Source organism: Spinacia oleracea, chromosome 2 (genome assembly GCF_020520425.1).
Source record: "Spinacia oleracea cultivar Varoflay chromosome 2, BTI_SOV_V1, whole genome shotgun sequence".
Taxonomy (NCBI): Eukaryota; Viridiplantae; Streptophyta; class Magnoliopsida; order Caryophyllales; family Amaranthaceae; genus Spinacia; species Spinacia oleracea.
The window spans coordinates 79,323,013-79,343,763 of NC_079488.1; the positions used below are offsets into that span (position 1 = coordinate 79,323,013).

General features: G+C 34.9%; 1 protein-coding gene across 1 annotated transcript; it reads left to right on the plus strand.

Annotated features, from left to right (window-relative positions):
- Positions 1–1,820: 1,820 nt before the first annotated feature.
- LOC110795005 (uncharacterized protein At2g34160) lies at positions 1,821–4,059 on the plus strand. The gene is made up of 5 exons (XM_021999977.2): positions 1,821–2,123; positions 2,216–2,264; positions 3,171–3,233; positions 3,311–3,375; positions 3,727–4,059. The coding sequence occupies exons 1-5, from the start codon at positions 1,998–2,000 to the stop codon at positions 3,814–3,816; spliced, it is 393 nt and encodes a 130-aa protein (XP_021855669.1). The 5' UTR covers positions 1,821–1,997; the 3' UTR covers positions 3,817–4,059.
- The last annotated feature ends 16,692 nt before the right edge of the window (positions 4,060–20,751 follow it).

Below are 20,751 nucleotides of genomic sequence, written 5' to 3' on the forward strand. Positions count from 1 at the left end.
TCATGATAAAATAAACATAATACCTATTTCAAATATATATACTAACTATATAAACCATATAGTAACTATATAAAACATATAGTGACTATTATTATAATATAGTAACTATTGTACACATAGGTAACCATTATAATCATATAGTCACTATCTAAGAAGCGAACAAAAACATACTCTAAATAACATAGTACATATTGTAATCGTATAGTAACTATTATTTATCAAAAAGTCACTGTAAACCGTTCATAACATAATTACTATCTTAATCACATAGTTACCGTTTTAAACTTATAATAACTTTCTAAAAATTATAGTAACTATTTTAAACACAAAATTAATGTTTTAAAGTTATAGTAACTTTTTAAAAAATATAGTTACTTTAAAAACTACTACTAACATTCCAGTGACTATTAAAAACAGTATTTCGCAACATAAAGTAAAGGTAACTATATCATTTATATATATACTAACTATGTAAAACACTAACCCTAATTTCAACAAAACAACAAACATTTCAAATCACTCAACAAAATAATAACTATTGTACACATATAGTACCTATTGCACACATATAATAACCATTAAAATAATTTAGTAACTATTGTACACATATTATAACCATTAAAATTACATAGTACCTCTTTAAACCATATAGTTACTGTATTACGCATATAGTTACTATTTGAAATCGTGAAGTTACTGATCGAATTCGCGAAGTGAAAACGATATTTCGGTAAAACACAAACATTAATTTCTCCAAAACGGCAAATATTTTCAATTTTAAATAAAAACAGACTTAAAATTCTTTAGAAAACAACAAACCGAGATGTGATCTTTAAAAATTCTTGCAGAGATTTGTAGACGAGCGCAAATTCTTCGATTCGATTTCGGCAATGACAAACCTCCTTCTTGATCTACTACTTCCTCCAATTTTCCCTCATCCAATAGATACAATTATAAGAATTATAAGATAATTACGAAGAAAATCGAACAAAACCTAGAAATTTGGGCTAAATTTTGAAAAGCATAGAGAGAAAATGAAGAGAGAGAAATGAAAGAGAAATGAACAGAATGTAGATCTGAAATTTTGAAGAAAAAATAAGTTTAAATCGTATATAAAGTGGGCTAGACACAAATGACATTGAAACTCTACAAAGCACATAGTAACTCTTTAAAACACTTAGTTACTGTAATACGCATATAATTACTATATAAAATCACAAAATAACTATCACGTGACAGTTACACATGTTGCTCATAAAAATTACTCCGTTGCCCTGGTCCACGCTAAGTTAACGTGGACCAGGTTTATATTAGTGTAAATACAAATTTTATTGTTAAAGACACTTTCGGTTCAAGTACATGTTTTTTTTTGGTGCGAATGAGCCACAAGGGCGGGGATGCGAATCGATCCCAAGATCACCTGAAACCGGGATGAAAGCTCTAACCAACTGAGCTATCCATTACTCTCGGTTCAAGTACATGTCATATTGAGGATTTGAGGCTTTTCGGATTGGGGCATGTTGGGACTTGGCCCTTGGGACTAATTGGAAATTAAATTTCAGCTATATATATAAAGTACTAAGTATATATGATGGGATATTTGGATCAAGCTCGATTTGTGTTGGATTAGTTTTGACTTTTGAGTTATGGTCGAGTCAGCTTTGGGTCAGTAAATAATACGAAGAACCCGATTTTAAAGCCCAATAATCCATAACCCATAAACCCATAAACCCATTAACCCATTAACCCATCAACCCGTTTTCGTCTAAGAGTAGAAGGTCTTTAGAATGAACAAAGCCTCCATATATAATCTCCCAAAACTGAGGTTTCGAAACTTCCATTAAATAAAACCTTCAATTCTTCAATCAGATTTCCCCTTTTTCTCTCTCCTCAAATCTCAGTGCTTGAAGCTACACTGTTAGCAAAATTGATTGTCATTTTCGGGTTTTCCCCCAAAATTGAATTAAAAAGGATTAGGGTTAGGGATTTGTTAAGCAATGGCTGCCGTCGAACAAATTACTGAGGGGGTTAACAACTTGAGCGTCGTCGATTCTGCGAAGAAGAACCGAATTCAAGTTTCTAACACCAAAAAGCCCCTTTTCTTCTACGTTAATCTCGCCAAGGTAGCACTGCTTGGAAATGGATTTTGCCTTTTGTAATTAGGGTTTTTTGGGGGGATTTTTTTTGTTAATGTTTGATGATGTTTTATTTGCAGAGGTACATGCAGCAACACACTGAGGTTGAGCTTTCTGCTCTGGGAATGGGTATTTTCCCTCTTTCTGTAATTATTGATTTTTCCCCTTTCAGATGTAACGTAGCATGATGTTTATGTTGCGTTAGTTGTAATCTGTTATTTTTTGAAATTTGTAATTGATTGGATTTTTCGTTGAGGATATAATCAGTGAATTGTTAGAAATTATGTTAAAATGATGTAATTAGGAGGCTTAGTTCATGTGTAATTGCATTCTGCTGAGTATGATTGGAAGCAATTAGCTCCAGATACTTGGCTTAGATGTCAAATTTTTAGGTAGTTCCATGAAAATTATATATATAAGGTTCATGTGATACGAGTTCGAGTGTTTGAACCTTCGCCCGTGCACTTAATTATGATACTCCGTAGCTTCTTGATACAACCCCTAATATGAATTTTGTATCCTATAATTGTAATTGGATGTTATCCTCAGTATGAATCCTCCTCGATTATCTATGGTTTCCTTGCACATTTGTATGACTCCATTCTTGCAAAAGTTGCATCCTACTTTGTTATTGATTTATGCCATGTACTTTGTGCTGAGACAAGTGCTGTCTGCGTGTTCTCCATTTGAACGTCTGTGTCCACTCGTGTACCAAACTACTTCCAGAAATTGGTAACTTGGTTGCTCTGGAGACTTAAATGAATTGTATTTTCAGTCTTCTGCTGGAAGGATCTTCAGTAAAGTTTTATGTTAGAAGACCTTGTTACTTCTCATCATCTCATGGTAATCCAGTCATTGCACATCCTTTTCTAGACATATGATGGTTATATACATATGATCATTGACTGTCAGATTCTCTCTTCCATGGTGTTGGTCTTTTTGTTCAGTATTGATTGAATTCATATACTTGTGCTTACTGCTTTGACTTATTTTCCTCGTATATTTCTCTTACTAGTTTTGAATTAATTTTTGCAGCCATTGCCACTGTTGTAAGCGTTGCAGAAATTCTCAAAAATGGTGGGCTAGCTGTTGAGAAGAGTAAGGGCCTTACTTTCTTTTGAGGACAGCTGATATATGAAACAAATATGTTAACCTAGATTGTTTGATTTTTGCAGAGATCATGACATCTACAGTTGATATAAAGGATGATTCGAGAGGAAGGCCAGTCCAGAAGGCAAAGGTAAGCTAGATTTTAGTAGCACTTTTCTGTGAACCATCATTCTTTCATATGTATCCCTGTGGATGATATCTCTTATTTTGGTCTTGGTAAACTAAGATTTTCTCCGTTTCACCTAATTCCTTTAAAAAAAAAATCTACTTGGTAGTTAGTAACTTAGTACCCCTAACTACACTTGTCTCAACTCTCAACTGGCTCTTAAGTCTTAACTGAATTCATATTTCGTTTTGAACTGACATGGTAACCATTATTTGAAATTGTATTTCTCGAAAACTCATTTTTTGAGCTGAAAAGTACAAGACTAAGCATACACTTCAGTATTTTGCTGATTGTGGATGTCTTATCTTTTCTCAGATAGAGATACTACTGGAGAAATCTGGGGACTTTGATGAAATTATGGCAGCTGCAGCTGAGGAAGCAGAAGTTGCTGTCGCTGAAGACTAGAGTTTTTTTAAATAGGGTTCTTTCTTTTGGTGTAGTAATCAAGATTTTCTGATGTAGTCATTTTCTTTCATTGCAAATGTCAAGGGATTTGATTTCCATGTGAGCATGTAGTTAATTAATTTTCCCCCTTTAGTGTAGGTTCCTAGAAAAGTTGTGGATCTTGAAATTGGTTGGTCGTGTCAAAATTTTCATTCAGTTCCTGGGTGTAGTTTTACTGTGGTTAAATGAGATTGTTCGATATAATTCGTGTTCCCATATTTCAAATGTTGTTTGCCTGTCATACGACTCATACAGTTGTGGTACGGGTCTGTATTTCCAAATGCTTACTTGTTCTATCAGTTTTGTCCTTATGTACATCTGTGTATATAGCTTTTCTATTTTGTTGCTTAGTGTATCTAGTTTTTTTTTTTGACAAGAAGTTCATTCAACGAAAAACTATTACAACCTATAAACTAAAAGACGCTACAACACACGACGACCACTACAACTGTAAAACAAGTACAACAAGACACTATAAGAGGGACAATCAGAACCATACATAATAAACATAACAGAGATGGACGACTAGCTCGAGGTTGATATGCCTTGCTTCAAACTAGTGGCTCGGAGCCTAGAAAACCATGAGGGACTGAACCTAGCAGTTGCTAGAACTGGAACCCACACCACATACAATGCCGGGGACGAGTAAGGATGACGATGGAGGAAAGAACACACTGGCACATGGACCTTGGAATTGCTGATAGATTGAAGCGCCTTGGTGATGGAAGCTGATGAGAAGAGAAGAAAACCTCTGACGGAGAATGCAACCTGTTGAACAACGGACACAAAACACCACACCACTTCCAGAGATCGGATGACATAACAACATCCTAGAAGTCTCGAAACCCAACCTAGAAGTCTCGAAACACAACCCGGAGAGACACTTTCTTTGGTGACTCTACCGTGAGAAACCTTGCATTTAAATGCAGGTTCTCGTCTTGCAACTCCACCAAAGGAAGTAGCAAGAACCTGGAGGACATTGCTTGCCCTAAACAATAAAGATGGGGAGCCTCCTTCAATATATGGATTAACAGCGATGACAGACGAAGTCATCACCAACAAACTAACAACAAAACCAACAGACATAGCAACCCCGTACGCAGACGAAAATCCGTTCCTCAGATCAAGACCAGAGACAAACTCTTCCATCAAAATAGCTCCTAAGGATAACCTAGACCTAACATCCTCAAGATTACAACCAAACTGATTTCCCTCCCCCACATAAGAGAGGGTCAGCCCCTTGAACAAACACCTTGAACAAGGTAATGCTTCTTCCAACAAACCCTCATAAACCAGCACAACCCCTTGAAACGCCCAAACCAACATACTGACAAATCCCCAAGCTAACACACAAATCTAGAGCAAACCAAGCCAATACGACATAGAAGAAGAACAACTAAGCAGGCATAACTTACACAAAATACCCCAAATCATCAACCAACCCCTAAACCCAACTAATCCCTCAAATGAAAACAAACTAACCAAAAGGGAAATAAGAGAAACCTTACCGATCGGGATGGAATCAACATCCAGAGAAGCCCCTTGCATACCGAAATTCCGCAAAGAGGAACCAAAGTATAGACGCAAAGGCATACCACCGCCCACAAACCACCCAAACCGGCGGTGGGAGATCTTGCTAAGCCGGTGGAACCCAACGACATACTTCTAAAAACACCCAACTGACACCCCAACCAGAGTAGATACCGACAACCCCAAAAGAAACGACGAAATGAACGGCCGCCGCGAAAGGAAGGTGAAACCATGTACGAAACCCTCGAGAGCACCGCTCGGCCAAAAGAAACACAAAATCGAAAGAAAACAGTAAAAACTAACACACACAGAGATCCCTCGCCGACGATGGCGATCGAAATCACCGATCGCCGGCGAAGGAGGGATAACGGAGATGGAGGGAGGCGGTGGATTTAGAGAGAAGGAGGAGAGATGTTCTAGAGAGATGTTCTAGAGAGAAGGAGGAGAGGCAGACATGACGAATTTGGATTACTAGTGTATCTAGGTTAAGGTAAAGGCGTTTATCAGTAGAGAAGGTAAAGGGGATTCGCAACTTTTTTAAGATAACACACAATAAAGAAATACAGAGAAGATCATCTACTCCCACCGTCTCTTTTTGTTCTTACGTTTTCTTTTTTGGTGTTTCAAAATGTTCTTTACATTTCCTTTTATATTATCACATAAATGTGTTAATATTCTATCAAAATTTGTGTTCAATGATTATTTTAACCAATTGAATTCATTAGGTCGTTTAATCTCTCACGTTTTTCTATTAGGACATTAAATTTTTCTCATTTTCCCAATATCAGAATTTTGATAAACGTGAAATCATTATAAATAAATGTAATATTCCTTGTTTAAATAAAAAAATAGAGCAATCTCAATGCACATTAATTAATCGTTAATAAATGTGAAAAAAGCCAAACGTAAAGAACAAAAATAGAGGGAGGGAGTAGTTGTTAGCAGAAAACAAAAAATCAAACCTTTGAACATTGAAATTCTTCATGGTATAAGAGCTAAAAGATTGAGAGATTTATTTTGGAGGCTCAATCTATAAGAAACCAGGAAGAAATTTCAAATCTTACTTGAATAAAATAGTAAGAAAGTTTTATACTAGAAATTTACAGAAATTTGTAGTAAAGATTCAATCTTTCTCTACATAACAAGAAAATGACTGGAGGAGAAAGTAAGTAAACTCAGTCACGAACCCTTACAAATACCCTCTTTTTATTACCAATTTACCATTAATGAGAATGCATCAGCTCCACTTGGAAGCGTTCTGTTTGATGGCAGTAGTTTTCTCAACTGGGGCAGAAGTGTAAGGATTGCTCTTAGAGCAAAGAACAAACTTGCTTTTCTTGAAGGAAAGCACTCAAAACTGAAGAAAGGAGAAAATGACATTAAAAAATGGACAAGGTGTGACTACATGGTATGATCCAAGTTATTAGTGCACAACTATGAAACCAAATGTGGGTAGCATTGGTGTCTATGCAGTCTACAAAGAGATTATGGGAAGAAATCGTTGAAAGGTACGCACAAAGCAATGCACCTCAACTTTTTCAGCTTGAGAAAGATACGTGCGAGTTTCAACAAAACAACTGAGTGTGAGTGAATACTACTGCAAGTTGAAAGAATGATGGAATAAAATATCTAAACTTGAGGAGATTCCATAATGCAGTTGTGGAGCTTTGAAGAAGTGCACTTGCAACGTTCTAAAGATGATGCTTGAAATGGAAGGAAGGAATAAACTGATAAAAATTGTCATGGGGCTTAACCTCAGTTATAACCAAAGGTTGACAAACTTTTTGAACATGGATCCTTTGTTTGCAGTGAACAAAGCTTACAACTTGGTTTGCAAGTTGAGAAACAGAAGAAAATAACTGGAGAGATTGCTGCAAAAATGAGATAAGTGTTATGGCAGTGAATAAACATGTACAAAGTTTGGGTCCTTAATTTACAGAACTTCCAGACAAGAGACTACAAAAAGATGAGACTTGAAAAAGAAGGGAAGAAGTGTTGTGGGAACTTTGTTGGTGCTGACGTGTCACCTCTTCCACGGAGGTATCAGGTATGCGCTGGCACGATCTTCTTACAACCTGCAAAACAAGAATATTCCGTAGGAATATTCCCTCCGATGCCTAAGTATTTGCTAGAGAGAGAAAGTAATTTCTAGAGAGAAGGCTGTACGGGTTTACAGTTAAATACATAACATGATAGCGGAATAACCTTAAAGCCAGGAAACATGTATAAAGTACAGATTAAGCAATACTTACGTTTGTAGCGTATTTTACCTAGTTCAACGTATCACGAACACGAACAAGAACTCCAGATGTCGTTCCTCTACTTGGTTCACGAACATGTTCAGATCCGTCTTGAGATCAATGGCTTAGAAGTCACTCAAGATTGTTTGCTTTAGGGAAGAACACTCTAATGGAGGCACAGAGAGAATTAGGGTTCTCTCTTGCCTTAGGTTAGAATGATGTGTGAATTAGAATTCTGAAAGCTTAGGCTTTAGGTTATTAAAATAACCTTTTAACCAACCAAGCTAACCGGCCAAACCGGCAAAGCCTTGACCGGCCAACTTGGCCCACGACAACAACACGCATAGCAGCGCAACCAGCAGTTGGGCCGCGGGCCTTGGCTGCTGCTGCTGCCTCATTTGTGCGCCCATGGCCAAGGCAGCAAGGCCATGGGCCCTTGTGCCTTGGTGCCTTGTTTCCTTTCTTGTGGGCTTGCTTTCGTGTTTTCTTATTAATTATCATTTGATAATTCATTCATCGTTTCGTACTTGACAATCCATTGTCGTACGATACGATTATTCGTTTTCCCTAGCTTACGAATATACACAATCACGATATACGATTTTCAAGATCCAATGTTAAATCGTATAGTTATGTTTTCCGAACTAATTTCCCGAAAAGATATTAAATGAATTTCCGATTCATTTAATTCGATTATCTGTTACATGCCAATGGTGTGACCTTATAGGTTCAGTCAAAAGTAAGTTGTGAGCCTAATTAGGATTAGTACTCACTGATCGGAAGCATTGCTCTTGCCAGCTGTTCCGATCACTTGATCTCACCGAATTAATTGTTCGTAATTAATCTGAACCTTTGGTATTAGACTAATGCACATTGGGTGAAGGACATATTTCCTTCCGTCTCCCACTTGTCATTCAGACAAGTGTGAATTTACATTCCTTTGTCGCTTAATGTTACTTGTTAAACATAAGGTAAGATCCAAGCCATCCTTATTAGGTCCATAAGTGTTTCTCGGATTACTGAGTTCAACTGTTAAACTTATACAGAAGGTTAAGCCTTAACCATACTGAGCACAACCATGCATTTTCACTGTATCTAACTCTCCGAGAGGCCTTGTTATACAACAACACCATATCCTATCAAAGATAGGAGGACAATCTAGTCTTACAATCTATGAACACTCACTTTGATTCATATAACGCCCAATAACTACTTTTATAGTCTCCTTTTACGGTGCAACGTTTAGCGAGCATCAAAGCGAACTAATCTTCAAACGAACAATCATAATTATTCATGTTTTGAGGAATGGTTCTAATCACCATTAATGAGAACTAATTATGACATGACTTTAATCTCTTAAAGTGTTCTCATGGTCAATCCGATACAAGATCCAATAAGCATATATGCAAAAGATTTCTGACATAACATGTCCATCTAGTTCAAGAAATTAAACTAAAATCTACTTGCAATCTAATCTTCATTAGTCATTGGTCGTCCAACATTTCAATGACTTGGATTAGGGATCCTTTATGACTTCAATATTTAAGTTCACTTATGGGTGTTTCTTTGTTAAAGAATCCATCTTGACATCCCATTTGAATGGTTTGAATCACTTGGACTTTCTCATTTAATACTAAACCAAGATTAAATGAATATGAAATAAATAATTTCATAAATATTAAATGGTTAAACCAATTGTTTTAAACAAAGATCTAACAGATGTTCTAAAACAAAACTTAGAAAATCAAAGCCATTCTCCAACATGCTTGATCATTTTTGATGATGGGGTTTTAGATTGGGATGACAACAAAGGTAAACGTAGATGATTGACTAATGTTGACTAACAAATAGAGATTTGTTGTTGGTGGACGGGTCATAGGATAACATGTACCCACTTTGGTGATGGCGAGTTTGAATTGATTGGACTAATTTAAGAATACTCACCAAATCCTAATTATGTACGTCACTTATAAATATATTTGTATCAATATTAAGCTAATACAATCAATTTTAATATTTCTTAATAAACTTATGTCAAGATATTTAAAATTTAGTTGAAAGGAAAAGTCAATAATTTATCGAACATAGGGATGTCAGATTGTCAGTGGGGCAGGTTTTGTTAGAGATCCCCTGTGCATCCTCCCCAAGTGGACGTGGATGAAGAAACGTTTTGTAGGTGATGGGTTTAAAAAATATATTTTTCGCGAGTGACGAGAGATGATGGATTTAATTGGATACGATCCGTCCGCGTCACTAAACCTACATGTAAACCTACATATATATATATATATATATATATATATATATATATATATATATATATATATATATATATATATATATATATATTTATATATATATTTATATATATATATATTTATATATATATAAATTACTACTAATTACACATTATAATGTTTTTTTTACTCAATTACTTTAATCAGACAAATGAATTGTCAAAGACTCTAGAAAAAAGTTTTAAAATTCAAAACTCCATTACAAAAAAAAAAGTTGAGTCTAGGGGTGAAATTGAGGTGGGTGTGGATAGGGGGGGGGGGGGGTTGATGAAGACGGGATAAAATGTATTTTGTACCTCTCGAGACAGAGATTAAGTGGGGTGAGTATCTTCCCTATCGTGGACGGAGGGGATGGGGATGAGAATTGTAGGTGGATATGAGTGTGCAAGCTCTGCCCCGCCTCAAATTCATCCCTAGCCGAATAAAGTAAATGGTGTAGGTATGTGTTAAGTAATCGGGTAATGAAATTGATGGGGGTGATTGTGCGAATATTAAGTGAGTGTTACTATTAAAGTTAAGGGTGGATAAGATAACTTTATGCTTGACACAAGTGGTGAATGAGAATGAAAATAATTTTATCTATGCATGTAATCTTATTTATTTTAATTGTTTTAGTAAGATATCGAATAAACAATAACAAATTTATCCATCATTAATTTTAATTTGGAGAATATCTATAAACTCTATTTTGATAATAATTATCTACCATATTTCATATAAATTTATATTGGATTATAAACCGTGCAGCGTATGGGTACTATTCTATGAAGTACTAAATGTATTTTATTTATTTATTTTTTAAATTTCTACCCTATAGCTTTCTGAAAAAAAAGGGAAGGAAATAAAGAAGGAACATACTAGGGAATAAATCAACGAAGATAAAAGATTTTATTTTATGAATAGTATTTCCTTAATTAGTTATAGGTCGAATATATACTTCGTATAATTTATTAAATTTTCATTCATCAATGATCGTTGAACGACTTGAACCTATGCAGGCACTACAGCACTAGCTAGGTGCAAACAATATTATAATTGCTTAAAATGTCCATAATAATTGATTAACCTATTCATTAGGCATTTAGGTGCATGGGATAGTATTATTAATATCATTCCTCTGTTCCAAAATAGTTGCAACACTTTGTGATATGCACTATTCTCATAATCTATTTTGTTTGTTGGTACCAATTGCATGTTGGTTCAGTGGTGATCAGTGGACCCCCAAAAAAATTGGAAAAAAAATACTTATAGTTGAAATCTAAGAGCCTGTTATTATATAAAACCGATCTCTTAGGTTACACTTAAGAACACCTGCTCCGCACGTAAGACATCAGGTATACTATAGGGATAATCCTAAAAGACCATCCTTTCGAAAAAACCGCTCTCTTAGAGTTCTGAATAAATATAGGTAATCCTAACAGACCAGTCTTTATAAACAACTGGTCTCTAGAGTTTTGAATTTAAACACCCACTCTCTTAAGTTAAGTTATTCTTTTCAATTTTCACCACAGATATGAAAACCGTAGAGAATAATTGTAATAATTTTGTACGATTATAATATGAATATTGATTAATTTCAGGACGATACATTTTTTTTAGTAATATATTGTGTGTTGTGGAAGATCACCGGAAACAACATTCTAAAAATCATGGGAACGCCACTGCCGACACCCCCAAAAAAAAATTATGGCTCCGCCATTGGTGGTGATTGAGGCTGAACTTGGTAGGGAGAACTCGTGTTCGATCCCCCGCAACAACAATAGGAAGGGGATTGAAACCTATCCACCCATAACTCGCCCCGAATCCGAATCAGCCCCAAGGGTGAACCGGGTGCCAACACCAAAAAAAAAAAAAACTATTTTGTTTATTTTTGATGATCTATACTTTAGGAAAACATATTTATGTGTGATCTTGTTAGATTCGTCTTAACGTATATTTTGCGAAAATTAACTTTTATAATTTTACGTACTTATCGGTAATTAAATATACTTCGTATTAATTGTTCAAAATATGCATTGTCAATCATGAATAGTAAAGTGTTGCAACTAAAAAAAATAGAAGAAAGTATTACTTACGGTGTGAGAACTCCAACTTTTCGTAAAAAAAAAAAACTCCAATCTCTTATTATATGGGAATAAAAAAATACCGTTTATGTTCATAAATTAGGAAGAAAATCATATTATATGGGAAAGCAATATTCATACATTAGGAAGGAAATCATATCCAAAATAAAAAACACAAATCATAAACAACAAACTACAACTCTACAAGTATATAAAGACCCAAAAGCTTTACCAATTTCCTCAGATCATTCATATACGTAGTATACAATAGTTGATTAATAAATCCTCCATCTTCCTAATTTTTTTACATAAAAAATCTCTAGTGTATTTAAGAAATGGCTGAAAATAAATCAATTGTGCCTCTGATGTTGGTGCTACTCGTTATTTTTTCTTGTGGTAAGCTTAAAAGTACTTCCTATGTTTCATAGGAAAATAAACTATAATGAAAAACTATGTCATGTCATTTCAACTACATGATTTTGTCCGGTCCATTCGAGTCATGTCCATTTCTCATATAGGTCTAGTACGGGTTTGGGTCAATTTTAATTCAGGTCATTTTTGGGTTATCTAGTTTCGGTTATAGATCGGATACAGGTCGGGTTAATTTTGATTTGGGTCAATTTCGGGTCCATTCGAGTATTGTTCATTTCGGGTCATCCAATTTTGGAAAAGGGTCGACTACATGTCGGTTCTATTTTGATCCAGGTTAATTTCGAGTCATCCAATATCATACACGGGTTTGAATTGGTCAATTCCGGCCGGGTGTATCTTGCCCTTCTTTCGCTATTTTTTTTATGCTAAAGAGGGGCAAGCTCCCAACAAAGACATGCAGTAAACTAAGTGCTAGAAATGATGCTCATTGTTGTTTTGATTAGAAATGTTAATGCACGGAACTATAGAAATATGCTACAGGATTAGTAATTTCTTGCCAATAGTATGACACATGTGCAAACATGCATAAATTATTGAATATTGGAGTTTTCTTAGGCTTCATTCTATTCGACTTATTTTGTCGAAACTTTATTATCTGAACTTATTGTCTAACTTATTTTATCTGAAAAAAATTTATTTTGTATGAAATAAACTTATCCGTGTGTGAAAAAGTATGAAAAAAAATATTTTTTCTGAACTTATTTTAATTGAATTTATCTAAAATTATCTGAATTTATTTTGTGTAAAATAAGTCAAGCAGAGGGGATCCTTATTTTTATTTATTGCAGGTACTTGTTCTATGAGCTTGAGGTCTGAGAAAACATTTCTTTCTGAAAGTGTAAAAGGATTCGCGGCTTCGTGTCACGAAATGCCTAATTGTAATTATAACGCTTGTTTGCTCGCTTGTAATGAAGCTAGAGATGCCAATTGTGTGGGAAGTGATCAATGCTGCTGCCGAACAAGAATCTAAACTTGTGTTTAAAATAATAATAATAAAGAAAAAAAATAAGATCGAAAGATACAGCAAAAATTATGATAGTCGTCAAACTTAAACTTGTGTTGTTGTAATAAGAAATAAGGAAAGTATTATCCATTTCAATGAGGAATGATACACATTAACTACATATTGCACCTATTATATATCATGTATCTTGTTGTTGTGTAACTTATGTTTTTATTCGTAGTCCTTTAAATAAACATTATTCGGTTAATTTTACTGAAGTAAATCAATTAATCAAGTTCCGCCAGAGTAATAAAAGTTTGGGGGGAGTTCTCCGGCAGTACGTACTCCATAGTACGTAGATAATATAACAAGGAGATGATTTATCATTCATTGGAACCATAGAAGATAGGAGTAATTGATTGTATACCACCTACGTTTTATAATAATCTTTTCATTTATTACTTGCCTAAATATTAAGATAAATGAGAGAAAGTGTTGAAAATGTGAATTAGATAATAAAATATAGATAAAATAAGAGAATATAGTGTAAAATTATGGTTGTGTAAGAAAATACAAATAAACTAAGAGAAATTGAGTGAAAATATGTACTCGGTATATTTTGTGGGGGTAAGGGGTAAAATACTACTCCCTCCGTATTTAAATAGGAGACATACTTGACCTGACACGGGTATTAAGAAAGGATAGTTGAATGAAATAAAATAACAAAGCAAGTGGGATTGAGGTAAATATTTTAATCAAGTAAAATAAGTGGGGACCATTAAATTTTGGAGGGGTGTTGAGTGGGGGTTTATGAAATTAATTGTTTAATTTGGTAGTTGGTCATAGGATAAATTAGATACTTCCTCCATTTTTTTTTATTATTGCACCATCTACATTGGGCACAAGAATTAAGAAAGGAGGTAAAAGGTGAGAGATTGACAAAAATACCCATGTGATTAAGTACAAGTTTTTATGTAAAGAACAAGGAGTAAATAGGTCTGGAGGTCCCTTAACTTTGCCAAAAGGAGCAGTTAAGTCCCTCAAGTTTCAAAAGGAGCATTTAGGTCCCTCAAAATGGATGGAATAAGCTATTTTTATTAACACCGTTACATTTTCCGTTAAGTTCAATTAAATAATAATAAAACTGATTTTAAATAAAGGGAAATCAATTTACATGTGTATAAATGATTTAAAATAGCTTCTTTTGATTTTGACTTAGCTTTTTCAAGTTCCTTAGCCTTTTCATTTGCTTTTTCACCCTACACATTTCATCATAACAGAGCAATTTAACCCTATACATCTACAATAAAAATTAACAAAATATATTAAAAGAGATGCTAAAATATTTGATCTTGATTAATTCCGAGAAAGAAAAAACTGAGATCTAATCCCCCCAAACAAATAGATTGATCATTTGGTGGAAGATGGCAGTGTATTCCATTGAACAATGATATAGGGATTACAATATGATCGAGTCCTAATTCATTAATATGACTAGAAGTCTAATATACATCAAATATCCCAAGGCAAAATCCTATGAGATATCTAAGTAGTTAAAAATCAAGTGTCGATGTGATTACAAATAGTTCTTACACTTAACTTATTAAACACAAAATCACAACATATATTAATAAAGGATAATCTAGTTACATGACAATGGTCCTTCCCCACTGTACAAGGCTAGTAAATACCCGTTGCCAACCCAATCCTCAAAAGGGTAATACACTTGAACCATAACATAAGACCAACCGAGTAACGGATACCATTTATGCACAATTTGATCCGACTCACGTTTGTTCGGCCCGGGATACAGACATTCTGGGATACAGACCAACTGCCTCGCGTACCTTCTGTTCACATGCCATCCATTCGTTTCATGTACTGCTTGAAGCCTTGGTTTGATGGCCATGATCTAGAACTCTCGAGGTGAGGCCCCACGAGGTGGATCCCTTCACAACACGCCTTTGTCGAACCCAAGCTTCACTTCATCGAAAAATGATTTCCTCACCATTCGATGATCTGCTTTTCAGGATTCTCCAACATTCACAACCCCTTTGAGAATGACTCAACAAGGGATCATGGAAGCATGACATTGGAAGGCTACTTAGACAGAGAAACTACGGTCGTGTTTTTTTTATGACTAATTTTTATTTTCTGATATGGGGGGTGATATTTGTATACGAAATCTTCTATGGTTAAGAAGATATTCATTGTGTTGTGATGAATTGAAAGGAAAAAAAACTGGGTTGTTGAGTAGAAGAAGAAATATATATGGAGTATTGAATACAAACCAAGATATAAGAGATGAATATTGTTGTAATGCTTTAAGCCAACCCCCTTGTGTTTATATAGTCAAGGAAGACCAATGGAAGATAAGCTGTTTCTCACATCTCAATGCTCCTCATTAAATACTTAGGAGTAGTTAGTAGACCAAGGAAGACCAAATTAAATATAGTCTTGTTGTAATGCTTTAAGCCAACCCCCTTGTGTTTATATAGTCAAGGAAGACCAATGGAAGATAAGCTGTTTCTCACATCTCAATGCCCCTCATTAAATACTTAGGAGTAGTTAGTAGACCAAGGAAGACCAAATTAAATATAGTGCGTCTGAAATGCAACTTGTATCTAATACAAATGTTTAAATTTCCAGAACAGTGGATACATACTCCGTATATGTGCCTAAGGTTCATTACCTTACTCGGACGAAGCTCTTTTACGTCCTCTTATCTAACGAGTATGACCATTAATTGAATTTCGTTAAATAATACTCTGATGAGCGAGCTTAGCTTTGAGACGAGATAGAACACAAAATGAGGCTCATTAAACAAATCAGTTTGGACATGATCTGAACACAAACATGCTCGTTCATGTTACAAGCTCGTGAACAAGCTCGTTTATGTTCATTTATTTAATTAATTAGACGGGCTTGAACACACATCTAAACTTGATAAATAAATTAGATTCAGGAGCATGAAATATTGGACATATCGGTAAGTGCAACGTCTAATTGTAAATTGTAACAAAATTCATAATTCACGTTCTACAAATTTTTTAAGTGTTTTATTTGCCATGGAATGTTAAATACTCTGTTTTTTGAGAGCCTCAACGGCTATATTTTTGTAAAAAGCTAACTGAAATGAATTTCCCTTTATTTAATTATTGGTAAATGGTAAATGTAACTGTTTTTTTGTCGTTTAGTGCCTTTTATTTAGTTTCCTTTTAATTTAAATGCATTTTAACGGACGTTAGTGACGGAAAACAAAAAGCAGCGGATTCCATCCAAACGCAGGGACCTAAATGCTCCTTTTGAAACTTGAGGGACCTAACTGCTCCTTTTGGCAAAGTTTAGGGACCTGCAGATCTATTTACTCAAAGAACAAGTGGGGTTTGGTCCCCACCACCCATATAAGGATAGAAATGTCATTTCAAGTAGGTAAACTTACTAAAAATAGGAAATGATGCAATTAATATGCAACTTCCCAAAAAGGAAAACGGTGCAATAATAAAAAAATGGAGGAAGTATATTATTTAATTAGATGGTGGGGTTGAAAAGTTACTAAAAATGGTAAGTGCATGTACCTCCTATTTAAATATGGAGGGAGTAAGATATATGGTACATTTTCATATCCAAAATATTATAATATACAATGTAAAGAATATTATGAAACATATTAAAACGGAAAGTATAAAGATTATTTTGAAACGGATGGGCATTAAGGATAGTATTTTATGAAGAAGATACAAACATATCCGGTATAAAAATTATAAAAAGTTCATATTTCAAAAAAATATTAGAGCACCTCTGTTTCTATATGTTTTTAACGTGGTGAGTAGGTGCATGTAAGTAAAAGAGAGTTTAACAAAGTGGGTAAGTGAAAGATAAAAAAGGTGGCCTGATAAAGTAAGAAAGAGTTATGAATGATAGACGGAGTAAATGTTTTGGGGTAAAAGGGGTAATCTAATAAAGGGTGTATGTCACAAATTAATTAATTAAAAAGGTTTGCACGCACAATGTTTATAATAAATTTATTGTATATCAGGATAATATTTACCTAGATTTTTATAATTTTTAATGTTTTTGATTAATTTGTATATTATAAAAAAAGTTGATAGATAAACCTTTTAAAATGTTAAATTATTAATTTTATACATTATTAAGATTTTGAAGAAATACTCCTTCCGTCCCTTAATACTCACCCCGCTTTCCTTTATAAAGTCGTTCTTTAATACTCGGCTCGTTTCTATAAATGACATTCATTTACTAATTTTATATAATTTCTCTCACTTACCATGGACCCACATATATTCATATTTCCTTAAAGAACATTAAAAAAAATTAACCCATCCCAACCCCATCCCTTTGTTTGACATTTCCCACTAACCATATTAAAAAATAAATACCCACTATGAACTACCATCTAATAACCCAACCCAACCCCACCTTTTTAGTTGATAGTGGAGTAATATTTATTAAAATGAAAAAATTATCACTAAACACGGAGTAAATAATATTTACATATATATAGACATTTTCATTTATCTTTTACTCTAGTAATATAAGAATTTGTGCTAACTAATTAATAAATTCTACTTGTAAACAATTTTCGAATCGGACAAAAACAAAATTTATTAACAACTTTCAGAAATGAACGTAACGTGGTACATACGTACATTATAAAGAATCTACAAGATCTCATATGACTATATATTTTCTTATCGAATAAATAAAGATTTCGCGGTAAAAGTTTCAAAATATTAACCAAAAACCGAAAGGGGCAATCTGTAAAGGACATGTAGGATAAAGTACGCGTATACGCCTATGATTTTCTTTCTAAAAGGTCTTGCACGCAAAAGGTGTGCAATGAAATTATTGTACTCCAAGATCAATTTTACCAATTTTTTTTATGTAATTTTTACCCACTTTTTTTTTTGTAACTTTTACCTAGTTTTTGTAACTTTTAATATGTTTTGATTAATTTTTGTATTATATATAAACAATTGATGTATAAACATTTTAAAGGGTTAAATAATTAAGTTTATACATTATTAGTGATTTTGAAGAAATAATTTTTATTTAAATGAAAAAGTTATCAATTAAAAATAGATAACTTTAAGAATTATATTTTGAGTTAAATGTTTTACTTCGATGTACAATATTTATTGTGTACAATATTTATTGTACACCACTTGTAAATAAGAATTTGTGTTTTCTTTCTTCCCTAGTCACACAAATTGTGAGGGGGTCAAAAAACACGACGGGGCGCCTCTAGAAGAGCGTACAACCCGCACGACTTTTTCCCTCTGGATGTGGCAAGCATATTAAGTAAATAGGAACTAACTGTGGGCGTTAGCCTCTTTTTACTAGTCTATAGGAGTCGCCATTCAGTTTAAGAAAACTGACAAAACCCGGATTTCGGGATATGCCTGGAGTGCAAACATATTTGACTTACAACGGTCATAGGTTCCCTTGTGATCTATGGTGTGGAGATCCCTCAACGTACATCCAACGGAGCAGAGATTGAGAATTCGGGGGACGTTTACTAATACAGGGAGTGCCCAACATTAGCCCACGCGACGCGGTCCTTACTAGTTCAATTGTGACAATGATGGGACATGCGTTATGCTACATTAATACTCTGGATTGATTTTAATGCAAAACGCTGATTTAGGTTGATTTAAGGTACTTAGCAATAAACCGGTTTGTCCAAGTATTATCTGATTTAGGCGTGAGCAATATAACAGATTAAAGTTAGCAGATTTATATGGTGATGAAAACAGTAAAATATAGATCCAGGTTACAACAAAGCGTAGGCTTTACTGCGGTTCTCAGTAACACCTACCATTCTCCTTAGCAGAGCCTCCTTTTAGCTTTAGAACAACCTTTATACTGACTTTCAGATCCTTTATCCTTCTTTCAATTCCGGCAGAGTTTCCTTTTGGATTCCTTGGTTTTGTCTTATAAATCGCCTAGAACTTCAGTTCTAATTGGGATGATTCGAATACTTATGCGGACAGAGTTCTTCTGAACAAGAGTTAATACAGTAGAACTATTACAAATACGGGGCGGGACGTCAACATAATTTTAGTATACCAGAGGGGGAAGAGAAAATTCAGAATATCAGAGAAGTGAGACTGAATCGATGATTGAAAAAGGGGTGTAGAAGGGTTGTATTTATAGTGTGGGTAGTCGAAATAAGATAGATATTTGAAGAGTTCGAGCGCCAGAAAAAAGTAGCGCTCGCTTTGTAAGCGCTAAAAATTTCAAGCGCTTGACACTGTAGCACTAGAAATTTCTAGCGCGCATAAGATAGGATTTGAAGAGTTTTGAGTTTTAGTCAGAATCAAATAGCAACGCTAGAAAAAAGTGGCGCTTAAATTGAGAGCGCTGGAATTTTCCCGCGCACGCAAGCGCTAGAAATTTCTAGCGCAGGCAGATCTGCGGATTTTCAGAAAACTCGATCTTTAATAGCTCATGACTTCTTCATATAAACTCGAATTCTTGTAAATAATATCTTGTTGGAAAGCTACAGAATCCAACTTCCAATGACGTTGGTCTCGCATCAATGGGCTTCGTGGGCTACACGAATGCAATGAGCAAGAGCATGGTACACGAGCACAAGGCAGCAGCCCTGCCTTGTGTCGTGGGCTACGAGCACTGGACGAATGGGCATGGGCGAAGGCAAGGCACGGCAGTCGCGTGTGGGCAGCAAGCGAGCTGCGCCACAACGCGCACTGCCTCGCGCAAGCGCGCGCAGCCTCGCGCGCAGCGAGCGCAAGCTCGCGTGCCACGAGTGCTGCGCCCAGCGTCGATGCCTCGCACAAGCGAGCGCTGGCTCGCACAAGCGAGTGCTGGCGAGCGCACAGCGAGCGCTGGGGAGCGCGCACGGCGAGCGATGGCGCGCGTGCATTGAGCGCTGGCGCGCGCGCAGCGAGCACCAACTCGCGCGATTGCTTGCGAAGGGTAGAAGCAGCAGCTATGCGACACAGCGCATGGGCTGCGCGCACATGGCCAGCGATGGCTGTGTGCGTGTGGCCCATGGGCGTGCGATGCGTAGGGTGTTTGCGTTGCGATTAGATCGTTTTGAATGTTTAATTTGAAATTTTCAGTTTACGTAATTTTAATTAATTTTAAAATTAATAATTTAAATTATTTTCTTGGATTTTAATTTTGAATATTGTAATTATAATAAATGTTATTTATTCTAATTATTTTACTAAAATTAAAATCATGAATTAATTTAAATACGACTGAAATTAAATTAAACTTTTTGGATTCAATTATAAATTTATATGAGCTTTAAATTTTAATTAAATTTGTATGTTTCCGGTTAGACTAGAAATACATTTTTATGTTTAAAATTAGTAAAGCGTATGAATTTATTGATTTGAGTG